Source organism: Carlito syrichta, unplaced genomic scaffold (assembly GCF_000164805.1).
Source record: "Carlito syrichta isolate Samal-C Ts95f unplaced genomic scaffold, Tarsius_syrichta-2.0.1 Scaffold315497, whole genome shotgun sequence".
Taxonomy (NCBI): Eukaryota; Metazoa; Chordata; class Mammalia; order Primates; family Tarsiidae; genus Carlito; species Carlito syrichta.
The window spans coordinates 1,210,064-1,228,699 of record NW_007259593.1 but is presented as its reverse complement, the minus strand read 5'-3'; the positions used below and the strand labels follow the sequence as shown (position 1 = coordinate 1,228,699).

At 45.0% G+C, this 18,636-nt stretch overlaps 2 protein-coding genes across 6 annotated transcripts in view; both read left to right on the top strand.

Moving 5' to 3' along the window:
* Positions 1–2,331, top strand: part of PMS2 (PMS1 homolog 2, mismatch repair system component) — a 31,003-nt gene extending 28,672 nt beyond the window's left edge. For 4 of the 5 annotated variants that reach the window (XM_021706386.1, XM_008072906.1, XM_021706388.1 and 1 more), the window contains one exon: positions 2,031–2,331. In XM_021706386.1, coding sequence (XP_021562061.1) covers positions 2,031–2,174 — 144 coding nt within the window. In that variant the 3' untranslated portion in view covers positions 2,175–2,331. The remainder of the gene's footprint in view (positions 1–2,030) is intronic. The other variant, XM_021706385.1, reaches the window with a different exon arrangement.
* Positions 2,332–5,550: 3,219 nt separating this feature from the next.
* The window catches only part of LOC103275508 (radial spoke head 10 homolog B2), a 53,940-nt gene continuing 40,854 nt past the window's right edge, over positions 5,551–18,636 (top strand). Inside the window, exons 1-5 of the mRNA XM_008072905.1 lie at positions 5,551–5,804; positions 9,472–9,547; positions 11,619–11,687; positions 13,544–13,717; positions 17,905–17,990. Coding sequence (XP_008071096.1) covers positions 5,551–5,804; positions 9,472–9,547; positions 11,619–11,687; positions 13,544–13,717; positions 17,905–17,990 — 659 coding nt within the window. The remainder of the gene's footprint in view (positions 5,805–9,471; positions 9,548–11,618; positions 11,688–13,543; positions 13,718–17,904; positions 17,991–18,636) is intronic.

The following is an 18,636-nucleotide window of genomic DNA, read 5'->3' as shown; positions in this document are numbered from 1 at the left end:
CCCTGATTCCCTGGGGGGTTCAGCCCAAAGACCTCAGTGAGGCACCAAAGGAACGGGGAGGGCCTCAAAGGCAAGGGCACTGGCCTAAGGGCTTGGGTCATGGCCTGTTCTGCAGCTTGGGACCTTGGCTGGGCTGCAGTCCCGGAGCCGGTGCATAACATAGCTGAGTTGCTAATGCAGGTCTGGGGGGCAGCCCAGCTGCCAAAGGGTGGGAAGTGAGGTAAGTCCAAGCCCTGCGATTTCAGGCCACAGAAGTCACAAGTTCCCAGCCATTGAGGATCAGCTTGGTGTGGTCCCTGTAGAAGTTCACCTGGAAAGTGCCATCACTAAACAGCATGAGTAGACCTGATCTGTCCTGATCCCCTGTAGCAGCAAAGGCGGGCAGGCATCTCCACCTCTTCCCCACTGGGCAGATCTCCAACCTTCATAAGGTGTTGCTCCAGGTAGGAGGCAAAGTACTGCAGGATACCCAGCTGAGGCTGCAGGGGCTAGGACACAGCACCCACAGAGGAGAAGTGCTTTGTGCTTGTGGGGTTGTAGTGCACAGTCTTTCTGGTGGCTTATACAGGGCCATATGTTTTCATTTTCGGAAAGCATGGCCACACAGTGGCCAGATAGTTGATACCCAAAGCCAAACTTGTTGGAGTAGTCAACCCATTTGCTGACCCACACCGGAGCCTCTGGGTGGGCCAGGGCCTAGATTCTATTCTACTGGGGGCATGAAGGCCACACAGTTGCCCAGCACAGAGGGCTGAATCCATCACTATGGCCGCAGTCAGACCTCTTGAAACCCATTTTCACTGCTTGTCAGTGTCCCGTGGGGTGAGCTGTCTTCAGATGCTATCTCTACCAGGCTGACAGGGGCTGTGCCAGCAGCTGCTGGAGTCTCAGGCCTGCTCTAAGCCCTGCGTGCCCCACTAGCCCCCTCTCCTTCCCACCACACCTCGAGCCCCGCAGTTACCTTCCAATTCCATACTCACTCCAGTCTCCTTCCTACCTCACACCTTTTCTCTCTGCCATCCCCTCTGCCTGGATATGCCGCCTCGAACCGTCACATACCTGCTTCCTCCTGTGCACAGGCCCTCCCTGCACCTGACTCAAGTAGTGTCTCAGCCCTCCTGGGAGCCACTTGTCTCGGTTCTCTGTTAATTTGCTTATGGTCTGTCTGCCTGCAACCTGGCAGAGCCCTGCTGTTACCTTGACCTTTAGATTGTGCCTGGTACACAGTAGGCACGCAGGGTGTTACAGGAAGAAGGAAAGTGACAGGGGTTCAGGCTTGTTCCTTCCCCTCACCTCTCCTTGTCTCAGGGTCTCAGTTTCTCTTTGTGGAGTCTGTTCCTCTCCCTCCTCCTGTCCGAGAGGGATCTGTACTGTGGAGCCAGCAGGGCCAGGGCTGGAGAGGGAGACAGGGGCACTACATGGAGAGCAGGCCAGGACCTGCGAGGGTGGGGAGTGATGCACGCACCCATCTTGGAAAAAGAGGGTCACAGGAGTGCCACAGTTTTGAGGCAGGTTGAAAGAGGAAGGGGGCGGCAGTGTAGCTTCAGTGGGAGAAAGGGGTCATGCTTGGACGTGCAGGCACAGACCAGTAATGGCCATATTGGATGCTGGCCAGGGGCTTTTATTCAGGTGAGAGGGCAGAGCTGTGAAGACAAGTGACATGACTTGCCAGAACTATGAGAACAATCTCTGGCTGCTGAGTGGAAAGTAGCTCAGAGGGGGCAGGAGAGCAGGGAGCCCTGTCAGAAAGTCCTGTCGGGAGGCTGCTGCAGTTGCCAAGGTGGGAGGTCAGAGTGGCTGCTGAGTGGCTGGGCCCTGGACAGGCGTGGTCAGTGTCGAGTAGAGGTGGTGCTGCTATGAAGAAGCCACTGGGCGCCTGGATTTCACAAAAACGTGGAGGGCTGAGATACTGAGAATGTGGTTTTGAGTTGTAATCTTGTCCAGTCTTATTTTGGAAAGAGTGCTTCTGAAGAGTTGCTGTTCTAATAACAAAAAAAATCAAACCTTAAACCATTGTGTCTCATACTCAGGTGATGATTGGAACTGCTCTTAACACAAGTGAGATGAAGAAGCTCATCACCCACATGGGTGAGATGGACCACCCCTGGAACTGTCCCCATGGAAGGCCTACCATGAGACACATTGCCAATCTGGATGTCATTTCTCAAAACTAACATTTCTTGCTCACAGAATTACAGATTTTATTGCAGATCTTTCTGTTTTGAAAGACAGTTTTAATTAACCTTTTTTTTTCTTTTAAAATTAACCTGCTACTTGAAAAAAAGAGTACCAGACTAATTTAAAAGTGGTCTTGAAAACCTTTTCAAACCATATGGAGATTGCTTGCAACATTTTTTGTTCTGTTTGCATTTGCACGTGTGTGTGTGTGTGTGTGTGTGTGTGTGTGTGCCGGCCAGAACATGTTTCACAAAAATAAGAAGAGCACTTTGGAGTTTACTGTGGCCTCTACTCTGGCTGGACATAATTTAGTTTGCAACTTTCTGCCCTTAAATTAATATTGATTTATTTTATAAATTTAAAGTTATGGTCCTTTGGGGTTAGCAGTGATCAGCCCGATTCATGTTACATTTTAAAAAAGGAACAATCCAAAAACTCAAGTGGCATTCTCTGCTTAGCTAGAAGAAAATGGATGGGACTAAGGTCACTATTTTTAAATGTCCCCTGTGTGACCAAGGTGGCAAAGTGCTGTTCTAGGCAGGGGAAATTAAAATAATTTGATTTTTCTATAATCTAATGCTGTGACTTGGCTTTCTTGGGGTGTGTGAACTGTAGGATATTTTAGTTACTGGGTTTGGATACTCCTAGAGGTATGAGTCCCTGTCTGTCTTGTCAAATAGTTTTTCTTGGAACCTTAAAATAACTTTGTCCTTTTTGAACTGAGCCGAAAATGAAAGTAAAGATGTCCTCTATGGAGTCCAGATGGTGGTCACTGCCCAGGGATGACAAGTGTGGGCCACCCCGTAGCCCTCAACCCTCCCGAGATTACAGGCCTTTTGCGAGGGTGAGGAGGTAGGGGATCCATTCCTGATTGAGACAGTAGTACAGTAGTAATGATTGCCATATGTTGCAGCAAGCACTGTGCCGTTGTGCATCTACAGGATGTCATTTAAGATCCATAGAAACTGCTCACGGCCATCTCAGCGTTGACCCGCTGGGCTCAGGCGATCCTTCTGCCTAAGCCTTCCAGGTAGCCAGAACTACAGGTGTGTGCTACCATGCCTGGCTAATTTTTGGCATATTGTAGACACAAGGTCTTGCCAGGTTGCCCGGGCTGGTCTGGAACCCGCGGGCTCAGGCAATCCACTTGCCTTGGACTCCCAGAGTCTTGGGATTACAGGGTGAGCTACCGTGCCCTTGCTGGTTTTGAAGATGGAAGGTGCCACTGGTCAAGGAATGCAGGTGGCCTCTAGAAGCTGGAAAAGGCAAAGATTCTCCCCTGGAGCATCAAGGAGCCACCTCTGTCGGACTAATTTACAGACTGTATGACAATAAATTTGTGTTGCTTCAGTGCACTGTTTGTGGTGATTTGTTTACAGCAGCAATGGAAAACTGATGCCTGGATTAACCCTATTTTACAGTGAAGTAGTTAGCAGAACTGGGAAAACCTAGGCCAAGTGCCTCCAGCTCCAGAACCCAGCCTTTCCCCGCAGCCTTCAGGACCGCAAGCGGGGAGCAGTCGCTCAGCCACTGTGCTCCAGCGCGGTGGCCCCTTTAAGGAGGCGGGGCGGTGCCGGCCGCGGTTGCCTGGAGACTGGTCCGGCATCTGGGACGCTGGGGCCCTGGCCGGTCCCTGTCGAGCCGCTGGGCTGCTGGGGCCAGCCGAGCGCCCCAGGCCCTCGATCCTTCGTGCGGCGCGTCAGCGACAGCAGTGACGTCCAGGTTCCGCTCCTTGTTCCGCTGGGCTGACACGGCCTCCGGGCAGCTGGGCACGTGCATGGTGGCAAGGAGGGCCTCGGACCGGGCGGAGTAGCGCGGGGAACCCAGCCCGCGCTGTGTGCGGTAGACACAGGCACGCACGGTAATCCGGCTTCCTCAGCCTGCGAGAGGAGGAAAAAATGAGGAAGTAGGGAGTGAGAAACGAGATTTGCTTTATTTGTAGTTCACTGACGACGGCCAGTCTAAATGAATGTAGAGACAGAGCAGGTTGGGCGACAGGACCCGGGGACAGCTTCGTGAGACAGGAATCGGGCCTGGAAAGAGCAACGGAGTGTTTGCAGGAAAAGAGCCTGGAGGTGGGGTTGGGCTGCTGGCGGGCAGTGTCTAGAGGATGCCATCCAGGCCGTGGCGGGCAGGGAGCGCCCACTGCACCCCTCGGCACACGGAGGGGGACCAGACCCTGCGTTGCACCAAGAGTCACCGATGCATCCTGCTTGATGGACTAGGATGCTTTGAGTGGCCAGTTTTGGAGGGCCTTGAGAACTATGGCTTTGGAACTCTCCTCCTCAGCTCTGCAGTGCAGCCCTGAACACATTCAGTACATCCTTTCTCGTCTGTTATCTTACTCAGTGGCAGTACTTAGAGGGAGTAGGCAGCCAGTAATTTCAAGCTGGAAAACAAAAGGAACAAGATAATCACTCTATTGACTTTGCCCTGTATCCTGTGCCTCGGATTTTTCTGTGCATCATCTCATTTAATCCTTATAATGGGACAAGGTACTATTATTCCTACTTGATATCTGAGGCAGAGGAGATGAAGCAACTTGCTTAAGAACACAGAACTGGCAAGGGGCAATGCGGGAGCCTAAATCCAACTCTTGAGCACTTTACAATGCTGACATGGCAAGGGGAGGGCTTTATTTTTTGAGTCAAGGTCTGTTGCCCTGCGTGGAGTGTAGTGGCACCATCACGGAGGTTCAGTGCAGCCTCAGCCTCCTGGACCCCAGCAATCCTGCCTCAGCCTCCTGAGTGGCTAGGACTACAGGCATGTGCCACTACTCCGGCTAATTTTTAATTTTTTTTTTGTAGAGATGAGGTCTGGTTATGCTGCCTAGGCTGGTCTTGAACTCCTGGGCTCAATCTTCCTGTCTTGGCCTCCCAGAGTAGAGTGCTGGAATTACAGATGTGAGTCACACTCCCCTTTGTGTCTGCTTCCCAAAGTACCGGGATTGCAGTCATGAGCCACCGCACCCAGCCAGGAGAGGTTTCTAAAGTGTGAACTGGCAGCATTCAAGACCTTAGAGGTCAAGTAGCCCTTTTTCATGTACAGGGTTACCTTTCAAAGAAATGTTAGCTGGTGGTTCCAATTTTTAAATTTTAGGAGCAACTAATGCTATATTGAGATTGTATTATCTTGGTAAACTGATAATACTTGGTACTTGTAGTTAATTTTTCAGGCTTTAGGAGGAGAATGGTAATGATATTATGTTGTAAAGCTAACATTTTAACTACAAATGAAAACCCCAAGTATTTAGAGTCCTAATTTTTATTTTTCAGATAAAACTCATCAATGCTTTGAAGCAAGCAGCTCTCAACCAAAAGAGTCATTTGAGATATATATATATACAAAATTATTTTGGGTCTTCCAAAGACAATGGTGAAAGAAAAGAAAAGAGCAGACAGAAAAGGAGATAAGTCGGCCCGCTATCCTTCATCTGTCTCTGATTATCCAGAGTTTTCCAAACAAGATGGCAACACCACTAGACAAGAAATGTCCCCAGGTGGTGTCCCACCATTGGAAATGCAACTCAACGAAATGGGACCCAAGAAAGACCCCCAAAATGTTCAGCAGAATGAAGATGCTATTCAATATGAAGAGCCCATTCTGACCAAACTCATAGTGGAAAGGTGATTTGAATGGGACAATGGGATTTAGCACTGCAAGTCAGGCATCTTTTGAAAGTTTGCTTTGCATCAAGCGTACGGATCCTCAAGCATTTTTATCATCACATAATTTTCCCATCTCAGAAAAAACTCCCTCCCTTTTATAAAAATAATTTTTAAGAATTTAAATATAATAGAGATGAGGTCTTCCTGGGCTCCCAGTTGGTCTTGAACTCCTGGGCTCAAACTATCTTCCTGCCTTTGTCTCCCAAAATGCTGGAATTACAGATGCGAACCACACTCCTCTTTAATTAAGTTGTGTCTGTGTTAGCTGGCGGGAGGCCTGCAGCCCCCATGGCTTTGCCCCACTGAAGTCTCTGGGGACTGCATCATCCATGATCCCTTTTTTATGTTTATGTTATGTCTTTCTTTTTTATGTTTTCTGTCCTCTCCCCTCTCTGTCTCTGTCTCTCTCAGCAATCTCTTCTCTAATTGTAGCTTTAGCTATCACATCCCTAATTCACTGTAAAAATCTGCCTCCTTTAGTACACAGCTCTCCTAGAATTTCAGATTAAATAATTTAACTCCTTACTGCATTCAACCTCCCTGCTGGACTTGAAATAAGGCCTGCATTTGAACCTTTATGAGATTCATGGGGTTTTTTCTTTCTCATTATAAAATCTTAGCTTTTTTTTTTTTTTTAGAGATGGGGTCTTGCTATGTTGCCTAGGCTGGTCTCGAACTCCTGGCCTCAAGCAATCCTCCCATCTTAGCCTCCCAAAGCACTGAGATGACAGATATGAACCATTGTACCAGGCTCAGCTTCAGGTTCTTAACTGAGGAAAAAAAATGAGAATATACACCTTAGAAGGTTCATCTGTTTCTTTCCCAGCTATTAGCTTCTCTGTTGTTCTGTTTCTGTAATGGCACCACCATCTCCCTACATATCAGGTTTGAGACCTTAGAACTATCCTGCTCCTTCCAGTGCCTTTCCTATTTCTTTTCCCTGTATGTTTCTCCTATTAGTCATTATATGCATAGATTCTTCATTGCCTCTCAATGGGGTGATTGGACTCTTTTTCTAAAGATTTCCCTGCTTCCAGTCTCTCCCCGCAAGCCCTCCTGTGTAGATTTGCCTTCCTAATGTGTGGCTCTGTTTACATCCCTGCCTATGTTAGTTATCTACTGCGATGTTACAAAGCACCCCAGAGCTCCGCTGCTTACAACAGTAAGTAAGATCTCACACTGTTCCTGGGGGCCAGGAATCCCACAGCTGGATTTCTGGGTCAGGCTTTCTCACAGGTTGCCATCAAGATATTGACCCTGGCTGTCATTATCTTAAGACTGTCCTGGGCTGGAGAATCTGTTTCCAAAGGGGATTACCCCCATGGCTGTTGGCAAGAGGGCTCCCCTCATTTCCTTATCACATGGACCTGTTTTTCTAGGGTTGCCTGAGTCACCCTTGTTCTGTCCACGATGTCCTAGCCGTCATAACAGGCCAGCCCTATTCAGTGTGGGAAGGGGCCACACAAGAGTGAGTACTAGGGGAGGACCACTGGGAGCCATTTGGAGGCTGGCCATCACACTCCCCTCTTGAATACCCTTTCGTTTCTTCCCATTGTCTGCAGAACTCCCTAGCCTGATGCTCTGACCCCTGCCCACCTCTCTGCCTTCCCAAACACAAGAGCCCAGCCAGGCTTCTTTCCATGATTTCATTTGTTCCTATCTTTGCTACACAGATTGCTGTCCTGGAATGTTTCCCCTTGTTTCTATAGACCAAATCTCACCTGCTCGTCAAGGTCAACGTTTTCCATTAATTCGTTCCAATAAGAAGGAACTTTCCTCTGAACTCCTGTAAACTTTAAAACCCTTCAGTCATACTTATCATCTTCTGCTATGTATATTATGCATACTACTTTCTATTACATAATACCAATTATGTATGTATCACTGTAATTTGTTTATAAGTCTCAGCTTCTCTACGTGGCTGAAAATTCCTCAATAGTAGAGATACACACGGAGCATCAAAGCCAGACCTTTGACTTTGTGTGGGTTTTCAGTTGAGATTTATAATTTGAATGATACTCATAGCTCTTATTAATTACCTCCTGTGTGCCTGTCCACAACTGTAATTGAGCACCATAAAGGGATATTAGAACGTATGAGATATGATCTATATAGGCAGTGTGTAATGATGTTCTATGCTGTGCTGCTTTAGGGAAACTCAGCGTAATGTCATCAATGTGTGTTGAGTTCCTTTAGGTAAAGTAGGACCTGCAATCACCTTAAGGCAGGAGCCCTAGGAATTGAATGTTGCATACAGAGCATGGGGAGGATGGGGGCTGAGAGTACCTGGAGGAGGGTTTTTGGAAGGTGTCCCTGATTCCACTGTGTGGAGCTACTATGAGTCATTTTAAAAATTCATTACATTTTCTTTTCAATTATTTTTTCCTTAAATTAAAAAAAATGTTTTGTAGACACAGGGTCTTGCTGTGTTGCCCAGACTGGTCTTGAACACCTGGCCTCAAGCGATCCTCCCACCTCAGCCTCCCAAAGCACTGGCATTACAGGCATGAGACGCGCAAGGGCTACATTTTCTATAGCCATCGTTTTTAATTACTGAAGTAATCTACACTCATTGTAACCAATGAAATAAGGAAAAGATATCTTAAAGAAGAACAAAGCACGCCCCTCCATCCCTTTCCAATTTTACTCTCCCTGCCCTATCCCAAGTTACCACATTCTCTCAGTTGTCATTGCATCTGTTGGGTTTTATAGGTAAATAAACACATAATCTTCAAATTGAAGTAATTTTCCGTTTCTTTAAAATATTTATGCAGATTACTTTCATTTGTTGACTTTTACATTAAGGGCCTGTAGAACATTATGGACTAATTATTGATAAAAAGCAGGCATCTTGTTCATGTTCCCAGTTTTGTGGCGTTAACTTCAGTATTTCACTTTTTTTTTTTTTTTTGAGTTGGAGTCTTACTCTGTCACCCAGGTTGGAGGGCAGTGACACGCCTCTCAGCCACCGCAGCCTCGACCTATTGGGCTCTGGCGATCCTTCCGCCTCAGTCTTCCAAGTAGCCGGAACTACAGGTGTGCTCTACACGCCGGCTAAGTTTTGATTTATTGTAGAGACGAGATCTTGCCAAGTTGCCTGGGCTGGTCTCGAACCTGCAGGCTCAGACAATCCACTTGCCTCGGCCTCCCAAAGTGCTAGGATTACAGACTGAGCCCTGTCTATTTTTTTCACTTTTAAAAATCATGGTTGCTACTGTTTTTTCACCAATAGTCTATTATGTTTAAGTAGTTTCTTCATAACAGAATTTTAAAAGAAGTGATTGCTGGACTTATATATGTGATCACGGGTATGCGATTATATGTTTGTGTGTGTGTGTGTGTGTGTGTGTGTGTGTGTGTGTTTCATTGATGTTAATTTTATATATTTTTATTGTGATAAAATATATATCACAAAATTTGCCATTTTAACCAGTTTAAAAGTACAATTTAGTGGCATTCACAATGTTGTACAACCATCATCACTATTTCCAGAACTCATTCATTCATCTTCCCGAACTGAAACTCTTTGCCTATATATTTTAACCTATTCATATATATCTTAACCCACTGTCACTTAGGTTTATTCACATCATCTGTCACCTTGAATTCCCTTTTTTCTTTATAGCTATAAAGGGGAAAAAGTTCGTGGACTGTACGAGGGAGAAGGTTTCGCAATTTTTCAAGGAGGCTGTACCTACCATGTGAGTTGTGTGCTGGGAGTCTGCAGTTGTGTGCTCGGAGGAAGTTGTGGGTGACAAGGTCCATTGATTCTTCAAAAGATATTGGAAGTACCTCATGCCGATTTTTCTTTTGAACCCTGACGATATATTTAAGGTCAAAAAATGGCTCAGTAGAACTGAATTTGTCATTTTAGATTTGTTTCTTTCCCTGATTCATGTTTATCATACAAGCAACAGTCAAGTCACTAAAGTAAATAATGAAGAGTAAAATCCCAGTGTCACCATAAATGTGACACTTTTACCATAAATGTGTTTAATTTGCTGTGGTCCTTTTATTTCAAGAGTTTTTGTTTGTGTGTTTGTTTGTTTGAGTTGGAGTCTCACTCTGTTGCCCAGGCTGGAGTGCAGTGGCACACTCACGGCCACCGCAGCCTCGACCTGCTGTGTTAAGGTGATCCTTCTGTCTCAGTCTTCCAAGTAGCTGAAACTATGGACATGTGCCACCACGCCCAGCTAAGATCCTTTTATTTCTTGAATAGATGTATTGAGATATATATTTTTTGAGTTAGAGTCTCACTCTGGCTCCTAGGCTTGAGTGCAGTGGCACGCTTCTGGCCACTGCAGCCTTGACCTGCTGGGCTCCGGCGATCCTTCTGCCTCAACCTTCCAAGTAGCTTGAACTACAGGTGCACGCTGCCACGCCAGGCTAACTTTTTGATTGATTGATTGATTTTTATTTTTATTTTGAGTTGGAGTCTCACTCTGTCGCCCAGACTGGAGTGCAGTGGCCACTCCCGGCCACCGCAGCCTCGACCTGCTGGGCTCCGGCGATCTTCCGCCTCAGCCTTCCGAGTAGCCGGAACTACAGGCGTGCACTACCACGCCCGGCTGATTTTTTGATTTATTGTAGAGATGTGATCTCACCAAGTTGCCCGGGCTGGTCTCGAACCTGTGGGCTCAGGCATTCTACTCATCTCATCCTCCCAAAGTGCAGGGATTACAAGCTGAGCCACCGAGCTTGGCCTGTATTGATATTTTAACATGGACATACTCATTTTGAAGTTATCATTTTGGGTCTTTTCACCTATGAATCTTTCCCTGTATTGCTGCCTGGTTTTCATAATTGTTTTAAAATTGTATTATGGTGGTAAAATAGACATAACACTTCTTATTTTAACCATTTGTAAAGTGCATGTTGTTTCAGTGGCATTATGTTCATTCACATTGTTGTACAACAATCACCACCAGCTATTTCCAGAACTTCCTCATCTTCCCACACTGAAACTGTCCCCATTGAGCATTCATGCCCATCTCCCTCTTTATAATTGTTATAATTTTAAAATTTTAGTTTATTTATTTTTTTTTAGAGAAATGTCTAGCTCTGTGGCCCAGACTGGTGCAGTGGTGCTGTCATAGCTTACTGTAACCTGTAACCTTGAACTCCTGGGCTCAAGCAATCCTCCTGTCTCAGCCTCCCAATTATCTGGGACTATAGGTACATGCCACCATGCCCGGTTATTTATTTATTTATTTTTGAAGAGACAGGTTCTTTCTATATTGCCCAGGCTGGTTTTGAACTCCTGGCTGAAGCAGTCTTCCCACCCCAACCTCCCAAAGGGCTGGGATTACAGGTGTGAGCCACTGCACCCAGCCCATAGTTGTTATTTTTGATATTACAAAATTGTTAATTTTGATATTGTGTTCTAATTTGCTATTCATAACTATTTCATAATTGTGGGTACTTTGGAGGTGTTATAATTTTTTGCCTGTGTTACTAATGGCACAGTGATGATATTTATCCACTCATTTAGCTTATCAAAGAAATATGTGCTTATTGCAGAACAAATTTTTTTGCAGCTGAGGCCATCCTTAGCTTATGAGGATGAGAACCCCCTCTTAGATCCTTTCTCAGGCACATGGGCTCAAAGCTGGGCTCTACTGCTTTTGCTGAGCATGCAGGCAAGTTCATGCACATGAAACCAGAACAAGGCTCCATCCAAGGAACTGAAGCCGTGGATGGCAGTTGTAGTGTGCAATCAACGGCTGCATTCTAAGGGCTTGTTGTTTTGTTGTTGTTGTTGTTGTTTTGAAGGGTATGTTCTCAGAAGGACTCATGCATGGACAAGGGACTTATATTTGGGCCGATGGATTAAAATATGAGGTAAGGTATATCATAAGTTATAGTTCTAAACTGTAATTGTGAAATTTAATGGTCATAATCAATAAAGATACGATCTTCATAAAAGTAATTCAGCACATGGATAAAAACAACTGATAAAAACAAAGGATATAGTAACTGCCCAAGACCTGCCAATAATTGTTACTGGTTTCATTTGAGCATTCTAGAGTATTCTGTGTGTTCTAGGCATATAGAGTACACCTAATGTGTTTTTTGTCCCTCCTACTGTTTACAAACCCAGATCGTTTATTTAATACACTGTCGGTGGTACCTTTATTTTTTAGAGGTCAAACTGTATCCATCCGAGTCTAACTTTTTACTGGCTGCATGTATTTCATTATGTGGATTTCACTTAACCCACCTTGCTGGTGTGGAGGGGGATGTATATTTTTAAGTTGATTGCTAGGACCAAATTGCTCTGCAGGAGACTGTACCCGTTTCAGCTCCCACCCACAAAGTGTATGAGTGCCTGAATTGCTATCCTAAAAATCTGGGTTACAGAGTTACTAACAGATGGTGTTTATAAGTGGCAATGATGACATTTAAAACTCATGCACATAATGCACTTATTCAAATAGCAACCAGGCAGTGACAGAGGCAGAGACAAGTTCAGGCCAGGAGGGCAGCTAACTGCAGCTGGACGGCGGGAGGTGTGCTGCGAGGTGCAAGGAGAGGGAGGGTGGGGTTGGCCTTCACTGTTGGGAGAAGAAAACAATGTCAGTGTCCGGGACAGCCTGAGGATTGGGCCCCGACGATAGATTTGCGCCAGCCTGTCTCAGGGAACTCCCTTCCCACGCAACATCCCGCCTTCTCTCCTATGGCCTACGTTTAAGGTTTCTGGTCCAAGAATGGCGACTTGTCAGGGAGTCTCCTCTGCTTCATAGTCTCGTAGGCAGTGTTGCGGGGGAGGTGGGAGGCATTTTTACAGACACAGACTTTCACACCAGCCCAGCCAGGAGGGTTTAGCGGCAGGATTCGGGGGCTCCCAGAAGGATCCTCAGGGAGGCCAACTGGCCTCACACAACATGACTCATGGCCAGGCCAGGATGTTCTGTCCCCTTTTCTCTGCTGACTGGCTGCCTCCAGGGTAATCAGATTTAATCAGATTCCTGGAGGAGAGTCCAATGGCTCTGGGCTGTGGTGCACTCTGCTGCGTGCTGCCCACTCAGCAGACATCCTGGGTCTGCACAGAGCGGATTCTCTAGAAGGTGTCCACGGATGGACTGTTGCCTGGCATGTTTGTAGAATATTTTGATGACCCACAGGCAGAAAGAGGGGTTTGCTTAGGTGATTGTTAAGCCTGGATGATCATCCAAATCTCCTGGAGGAGACAGTGAATAAGCTTCCTTTGAGGTGAATTCTAAGAAGTTAAAACTCCTGGTTGGGTACGGTGGCTCATGCCTGTCATCCCCAGCACTTTGGGAGCCTGAGGTGGAGGATTGCTTAAGGTCAGGAGTTTAAGACCAGGCTGGGTAACATGGTAAGTAAGACTCTACCTCTACACAAAATAAGTTAAAAAAAAAAAATCTGAAATTCCCAAGGTCAGGATTGAAAGTTACCACAGTACCATGTCACCTGCTTGCATCCTGGATCTTATTCTACATGCAGCCTTCCAGGTATTTTATTCTGCCTGAGCTTCCACCCAGTGGAGGCATCAGCTGAGAGAGGGTAGGAGACGTGGAGAAGAAAAGAGGAGAGAGAAAGGGGTGTGTTCAACTGTTATCACGGGAAGAGAGGCAGAAATAGTATCAGAAGTCAAGAGGTGTCTCTAACAGCTCACAGGATTAGAGATCAATTCGCTGTCTTCCTCCTGTCACCCTATGACCATTTTATCTTAGGGGGACTTTGTGAAGAATATTCCCATGAACCATGGTATGTACACGTGGCCTGATGGCAGCATGTACGAAGGAGAAGTGATCAACGGCATGAGGAACGGCTTTGGTATGTTCAAGTGCAGCACCCAGCCCGTGTCCTACATCGGCCACTGGTGCAATGGCAAGAGACATGGGAAGGTGGGTGAGGCAGCCACTGCAGAGTCCCATCTTCGAGCAGAACGCACAAACCTGGAGGGCGGGGGTGGGGTGGCTGTGGAGGGCATATTCGCTTTTTATTGAGGTGAAATTTACATCACATCAAATTAACCATTTGATTTTATTTACTTATTTGTTTTCGAGTCAGGGTTTCAATCTGTCACCTAGGCTGGAGTGCAGGAGCACGATCCTGGCTCACCACAACTTTGACTTCCTGGGCGCAGGCAATCCCCCCACCTTGGCCTCCCGAATAGCTGGGACTATAAGCATGTGCAACCATGCCTGACTAGTTTTTTGATTTTTTGTAGAGACAGGGTCTTGCTCTGTTGCCTAGGCTGGTCTCGAGCTCCTGGGCTCAAACAATCTTCCTTGCTTTGGCCTCCCAAAGTGCTGGGATGAAAGCGAGAGCTAACACGCCCAGCCAAAATTAGCCATTTTAAAGTAAACAATTCATTGGCATTCATACATTCACAGTGTTGTGCAACCATCACCGCTGTCTAGTCCCAAAACATTTTAATCACTCTAAAATAAAACTCTGTACCCATTAGGCAGTTATTCCTACTTGCTATCCCCATGTCCCCTAGTAACCACTAATCTGCTGTCTCTATGGTTTTTTCCTCTGGACATTTCTTATAAATGGAATCATATATGATGTGATCATCTGTGTCTATATTCTTCCTCTTAGCATAATATTTTAGAGGTTCATCCATGTTGTAGTGTGTATCAGTCCTTCATTTCTTTTTGTGACTGAATAATGTTCCATTGTTAGTGTTTGCCATAATCTGTTTATCCGTTCATCCACTGATGGACATCTGGGGTGTTTCCATCTTTTGACTATTATGAATAGTGCTGCTATGAATTGTGTGCATGGATTTATTTGAGTTCTTTTTGTCCTCTTAAATAACTAAAGATGCCCTTCTTCCTCTTCCTTCTCTTCCTCCTCCTCTTCATTTTCCTTCTCCTCTTCCTCCCCTTTTCTCCCTCTTCCCCCTTCCCTCCCCCCTCTTTCTCCTCTCTCCTTCTTCCTCCTCCCTTGTCTTCAGGTCTTTTGGGGGGCATACACCCAGAAGTTGAATTGCTAGGTCATTTGGCAACTTTACGTTTCGTTTTTTGAGGAACCACCAAATGGTTTTCCATAGCATCCGAACCATTTTACAGCCCCAGCAGCGATGTAGGATATAGTCACTTTAACCAAGATTGCTATTTGGGTATTATTGTTTTACTTCTGCATAGGATGATAAAATACTGGTGCAATTTTTTAAAAAGCTGTAGTTTTTAGAAAATGTCATAAAAAAGAAGAAGTCTACCACTGTAATCACCACTGGTGGGAACGTTCACTTGCGGGAGTATTGTTACCAAGTCCACAACTGTTACCTTCCTGAAATGCGGGGTAGCTCAGTATTACGTGTAGTTTCTTAAATAACTAGAGATGCCCTTCTTCTTCTCCTTCTTCTTCTCCTCCTTCTTCTTTCTTCTCCTTCTTCATCTTCTTTTGTAATTTATGACTACTTAGTAAGGTAAGATAAACATCCTGGTTTCTTTTCTTTTCTTTTCCCAGAAAACAGGATTTATTGAGAGGACAGAAAAGCTCCCACAAGGGGAGGGGACCCAAAGGGGTTGCCCCCTGGTTTATTTTCAAACCCATGAAAGTTAGTTAGTGGGTGGAGTCCCAGGCATTATTTATTTAGAATAATTATTTACGTACAAGTTCCATAGGAATCAGCGCCTCTGGCTCAAGCAGTGCTCTGTGAAGAAGTGAAACACAAGAGAGAGCAGTCCTGCAGAAACTTTGTGAATTCTGGCTTTAGAAATTTTTTTGTCTGAACAGCACTGACAATTCTTTTTTTTTGATTCGGAGTCTCCCTCTGTTGCCTAGGCTGGAGTGCAGTGGCATGGTCATGGCTCACTGCAATCTCGAACACTTGGGATCAAGGGTGTTTCCTCTTGCCTCAGTCTCCCAATTAGCTGGGCCTACAGGTGCACACCACCACTCCTAGCTAATTTTTTAATTTTTTATAGAGATGAGGTCTTGCTATGTTGCCCAGGCTGGCTCAAACTCCTGGCCTCAAGTGATCTTTCTGCCACAATCTCCAAGCATCTGGAACTACAGGTGCGTACCACCATACCTAGCTAATGTTTTCATTTTTTGTAGAGACCAGGTCTTACTGCATAGTCCAGGCTGGTCTCAAACTCCTGGACTTAAGCAATCCTCCCACCTCAATCTCCCAAAGTGCTGGGATTACAGGTGTAAGTCACTGTATCTGGCTATCACTGACGATGAAATTCCAACTTCTGTTCTTCTTCCCCTGAAGTGGCCTGGTCTGTGTGATGTTTTTTTTTGTTGTTGTTTGTTTTTTTTTTGTTTTTCAAAAAAGTGGAACTACTGGATGGGATAAACCTGGGATGAGAAGTCCTCCCATGAAATATATACCACAGTCACTGAAAGTCAACTGAAAGCCTTCTGACAAACCAAGGAGGATTTCCAAAGTCCCTGCATAAAGGAATATCTGATTTTCAGAGTTCAAAGGGAATTAGAGGCTGGGCATGGTGGCTCATGGCTGTAATTCTAGCATTTTGGGAGACCAAGGGAAGAGGATTGCTTGAGCTCAGGAATTTGAGGCCAACCTAAGCAACATAGCAATGCCTCATCTCTACAAAAAATTTAAAAAAAATGTAGCCAAATGTGGTAGCATACACCTAGCTACTTGGGAGATTGAGGTGGGAGGATCACTTGAGCTCAGGAGTTTGAGCCTGCAGTGGGCTACGTATGTGCTAGTGCACTCTAGTCTGGGTGACAGAGTAAGACTCTGACAAAAAAAAAAAGAAAAAAAAGGAATTTAGGGATTCAGTTCAAGCTTCCTTTTTAACTGATGCTAGCCAAGAGAGTTAGGTGAGAGTTCACCAGGGCCTGTGGCTAAGCTGTTTATCTCCCTGGCCTCCCCTCACGGCTGTGTAAAGGGGAGAAATACTCAGGCCCTCTCCAAGATCATAACCCTCTTGCCTTTCTCAGATTTTATTGGACTGCTTCCTTAGAGTTTCTTTCCCTCCCTCCCTTCCTCCCTCCCTCCCTCCCTCCCTCCCTTCCTTCCTTCCTTCCTTCCTTCCTTCTTTCCTTCCTTCCTCTCTTTCTTTCTTTTTTTAGCTCTCAGCAGATAACTGAATAACTTGAGACATGTTAGAGGTGTTGGGGACAGTGACTTCTAGACAACAGCATATGCCTGGCTGTAAGAAGGACAAGTTAGTCTGATAATGAGGAAGACAGAAAAATCTTTCTTTCTCTCTCTCTCTCCTCTCTCTCTCTCTTTCTTCTCTCTCTCTGTCACACACACACACACACACACACACACACACACACACACACACACACACACACACAAAGATAAGTCAGTGAAAAAGCCATTTGAAGCCATTTGGTGTAGATCAAAGAAAGGTTACACTGTGTTCACTTATACTCGGAGGCAGTAAAATGAATAGGATGTCAAAACTGAGTTTAAAACTGGTTTTGGGCCGGGTGTGGTGGCTTACACCTGTAATCCCAGCACCTTGCGAGGCTGAGGCAAGAGGATTTCCTGAGCCCAAGCATTTGAGGCCAGCCTGGACAACATGGTGAGACTTTGTCTCTGCAGCAAATAAAAAAATTAGCCGGGGCCTGTTGTCCCAGTTACTTGAAGGCTGAGGTGGAAGGTTTGCCTGAGCCCAGCAGGTTGAGGCTGTGGTGGCTGTGAGTGTGCCACTGCACTCCAGCCTGGGCAACAAAGTGAGACTCTGACTCAAAAAAAAAAGAAAAGGTTTTGGTACATAAGAGAGAGTGACCTTCGATTACATGGGAGGTGGTTATAAGACAGAAATTCTTTAGGTACTTATTTGACTAATAGTTATTGAATATAGTATATATACCTGGATATAATGAATTAGTCATTCTGTGCCTCAATGTGGTGCTCTGTAATTAAGGAGTAATTGATTTGTGTCCTTATCTCATTCTCCTTCAGTGTGACTATTTTACTATTTTCTTGATTGCAAAACAGCAATATAACAGATTATATGTCTTGCCTAAGTATGACATTGACTTCTTTAGAGTTTACCTTTCTTAAATTCGTATATTTTAATCTTTACCTTTAAGCATTTATATCATGAGACTTGCTTTTGTAAAATGATATTATTTGTTTTAGGGCTCCATTTATTACAATCAAGAGGGTACCTCTTGGTACGAGGGAGACTGGGTACACAACATCAAAAAGGGCTGGGGAATAAGATGGTAGGTATGATCGTGGTCGCATTTGGGGTGTGGGTGAAGAAATGTTTGTGAGTCCAAATAACATTGACTTGGACTATTTAAAGATAAGGTGCAGAAATTGCAGAGAACACATTTTTCTCTCTAAGCAGGATGGAATATTTAAATTAATCCCAATATAATCTCCACAGTGATGACTATGGAAATTTTAGAAAAACACGCTGTTAAATAATATCTAACCATACTGTTTCACTTTAAAATATGTAGAAGATGCTTTTCTTTGCTCTCTGTATTAATCATGGACCTCCAATATTTGTTGTATGTTTTTTGAGGGATGTTGACACATTTGCTTGATTTCAGATGGATTTAATAGAATTAAATATTTTAAAGATTAAAATATTTGGGGGCAAAATATTAACTAATCATAGCACAACAAAGAATTGTTAAAAGATTAATAAGTGCTGCTCTTATTCACTTTGTCACCTTATTAAATAATCAGATGTTTTAATAAAGTGATTCATCCTGCTTCCTTAGGTGGTTCTTTTTACTGACCACATGCCTAGCCACTGAATTTAAACACAGTGAAGATTGTATGAGCACAAGGGTTGGATTTCTTCAAAGGTGTTTGGGGGAAAGTTTAAAAGAAAGTCTTTTTTTTTTTTTTTTTTTG